At 38.2% G+C, this 2,500-nt stretch overlaps 2 protein-coding genes across 3 annotated transcripts in view; both read right to left on the bottom strand.

Annotated features, from left to right (window-relative positions):
• Positions 1–1,594, bottom strand: part of c9h20orf96 (chromosome 9 C20orf96 homolog) — a 7,185-nt gene extending 5,591 nt beyond the window's left edge. Inside the window, exons 1-4 of one of the 2 annotated variants that reach the window (XM_062545983.1) lie at positions 1,546–1,594; positions 1,320–1,398; positions 805–988; positions 462–598 (exon numbers count right to left, since the gene is read on the bottom strand). In XM_062545983.1, coding sequence (XP_062401967.1) covers positions 462–598; positions 805–988; positions 1,320–1,382 — 384 coding nt within the window. In that variant the 5' untranslated portion in view covers positions 1,383–1,398; positions 1,546–1,594. Of the gene's footprint in view, positions 1–461; positions 599–804; positions 989–1,319; positions 1,431–1,545 lie in introns of both variants that reach the window. The other variant, XM_062545982.1, reaches the window with a different exon arrangement.
• A 165-nt stretch (positions 1,595–1,759) lies between these two features.
• pnp4a (purine nucleoside phosphorylase 4a) overlaps positions 1,760–2,500 on the bottom strand; it is a 5,274-nt gene continuing 4,533 nt past the window's right edge. Inside the window, exon 6 of the mRNA XM_062545984.1 lies at positions 1,760–2,500. This exon is cut by the window's right edge and continues 321 nt beyond it. The gene's annotated coding sequence lies outside the window, so the exon portion shown is untranslated.

The raw sequence follows: 2,500 nt of genomic DNA, 5'->3' as shown, positions 1-2,500 counted from the left end.
AGGAAACATCATCTTCACTCCAGTCATCACACACTTTTGCAAGAACAGACATTTATGGCTAGTGGCTACACATATGACACAAACCTCAATAACTTTAAGTAATGATAATTCATAAACTTAAACTACGGAATTTCCGCTCTCAAGCGATTTAGTACTAGGCTACCTCATGTAATACTTTCTCACATAATTTCTCTTCCCCTCCCCTCTTATGAACCTCTGACAGAAGGAATCTTAATACCTAACACTCTAACGGGACCAATTCTGAAAGGAATGTGTTTAGCTACCATTCATGACTGGTGTAGATAACTTGTAACAATTATTGTAAAATAAATTATTGTCATTATTTGTTCCAGAGGTGTTGCAAGCTTATGTTCAAGAGTCATGGGATGCACTCAGACCTAACTTATGTAGGTAATACCGATATGGTTGCAAAAAATCGTTAACAGTGTTTTTCATTGTACCATCAATGTTTTGGTATTGTCCTCCTTCTTCTTTATGACAGCAGGGTCTGTCTTCTGTTCAGCATTAGTTTTCCTTGGGAATCCATTAGGCATTGATGACAAAGCACCCCCATCAGTGTTTGGCTGAGACTTTCCAGCTAAGCATAACAGTCAGGTCAATCAGAACTCATTTAATGCGCCAAAATGGGCTTATTTCTGAAGACCACTACATTTGTTGATCAAACATATTCTACAAAAAATAATGTTTTCAGTAGGCTAGTTCACAGAAGGCTATGAGGCCTAGGCCTACATGTCAAGATATTCAGACGTGAATTCATGACAAGATATTCAGACGTGAACACACCTGTACTGTCATTTTGAGGCCTTCTACCAGTTGTGGATGTCGAAAGGAGGCATCGGTCTAGCCCAGTATTTTGGTGGTCCTCCTTAATCGCTGCATTTATATCTGCCACAGTCCAAAGACCAGTTTCTCTGTTCTTCTGTTTCCCAGATTCATTCCTATCGTGCCGCTCCCACTTGCTATAATCCTGTGGACACAACATATCTCTATCTAATGTCTCTTTGCCCATATTAATTAAAGTAAGATTATGGGTAACTGCCAAAGGCTGGTTGGATTGTAAACCTAATGTTTTTGCGGTCATGTCTAGGCCTACTGTCTACAATGTTTGTGGAGCCGATTTTGCTTGGCAAGCTACCACTTTAAGTTGAGCTAGCTGCTAGGCCTACAGCAAAGCGCTGCCAGGGATAAATGTGGTTATTAGTTACCCAGAAAATAGCCTACAATCAATAATTTGTTAACGGCAAGTTGACGTCAACATTGCATGTAGGGTATGTGTTTAGTAGGCACATGACACATACCACTTTTTTGTTAACTTTTTTTGAGTCCACGTAAAGATGTGGCGGGGAATTTGCCGTTGCCATCTCTTCCTTGAAATTCCTAGAATCAACCAGAAACCATATTAGCACTATCTGGTTGTCAGTAGGAGCATACTTTTACACAGTAGCCTAACCTATTTGGCACAAGAATCAAAGGAATATTTTATTGCAGTGCAATTTAAAATGACACAAACTCCAAATAGCCTACCTCTCGACTCAAACCCTCCACTTCGGCCATCAGCGTGCATGAATGGGTTATGTCTCATCACTATAGTAACCAGACGCGCTTCCTCAAAGGGGATCAAAGTCTCTAGAATCTCTGGTGGGGATCTATCGCCACCCCGTGGCAATTATTTCACAGGTCATACTTGAGTGTTTCACAGGCCTCTTGCCTTTTTCAGAGAAAGCAGGTCAGTTAGTCATTGGTTTACATATGTTTATTAAAGATTTTCTGTTGTGGTTAAAGAATCATTATTTCATACAAAATATGCTCTGAGAATAATTGCATGAGTAATAATGTACATTTACTTACAGGTAAAAATCAGATTGCACCAAAATTGCATAAAGCATCATTAAATCCAATCTTATATACAAGCACAGACAATGCAGTTTATATTAATCTTCAGATTTAAGTGCCATATATTTATTGACAAAGTAGACATCAAATACAGGATAATCTAAGACAACTGTTATAAGTTATATAGTAGCCCATCACTTTTTTGTAAACATATTATATAAACAAGATTTTTCTTTTAAAAAATGTGCACCTTATTATTTTCCACTGTTCTGTATTTTCCACTTACTTTCACATTTGCTGAGGAGGACAATGTACCATGTAAAAAGGATTTGTAATTCTTTAAATCACTAGAAAACCTTACCATTTAATCGTATGACAGCACAATAACATACAAGACACAGACTGAAACTGAAATGGACTACAGTTACATTTATACAGTCAACAATGCACTTGTTGTTTGCACCACATTACAATCTGTGACAATACTGAATAGCTGCAAATATTGTGGCATGAACTGTTAAGTTTGGGTCTCGTCTGGGAGCAAGCCAGGCAGTGTTCCGTCACCTCTGTTCTGTCTGTTTTCTTGTTGACATTGTTGATGTTGTTGTTGATGATGATGCTGGCATCATGCAGTGTTGTTGTTGTT

This window comes from Sardina pilchardus, chromosome 9 (genome assembly GCF_963854185.1).
Source record: "Sardina pilchardus chromosome 9, fSarPil1.1, whole genome shotgun sequence".
Taxonomy (NCBI): domain Eukaryota; kingdom Metazoa; phylum Chordata; class Actinopteri; order Clupeiformes; family Clupeidae; genus Sardina; species Sardina pilchardus.
The sequence above is the reverse complement of the archived record's forward strand: the minus strand, read 5'-3'. Positions and strand labels throughout refer to the sequence as shown.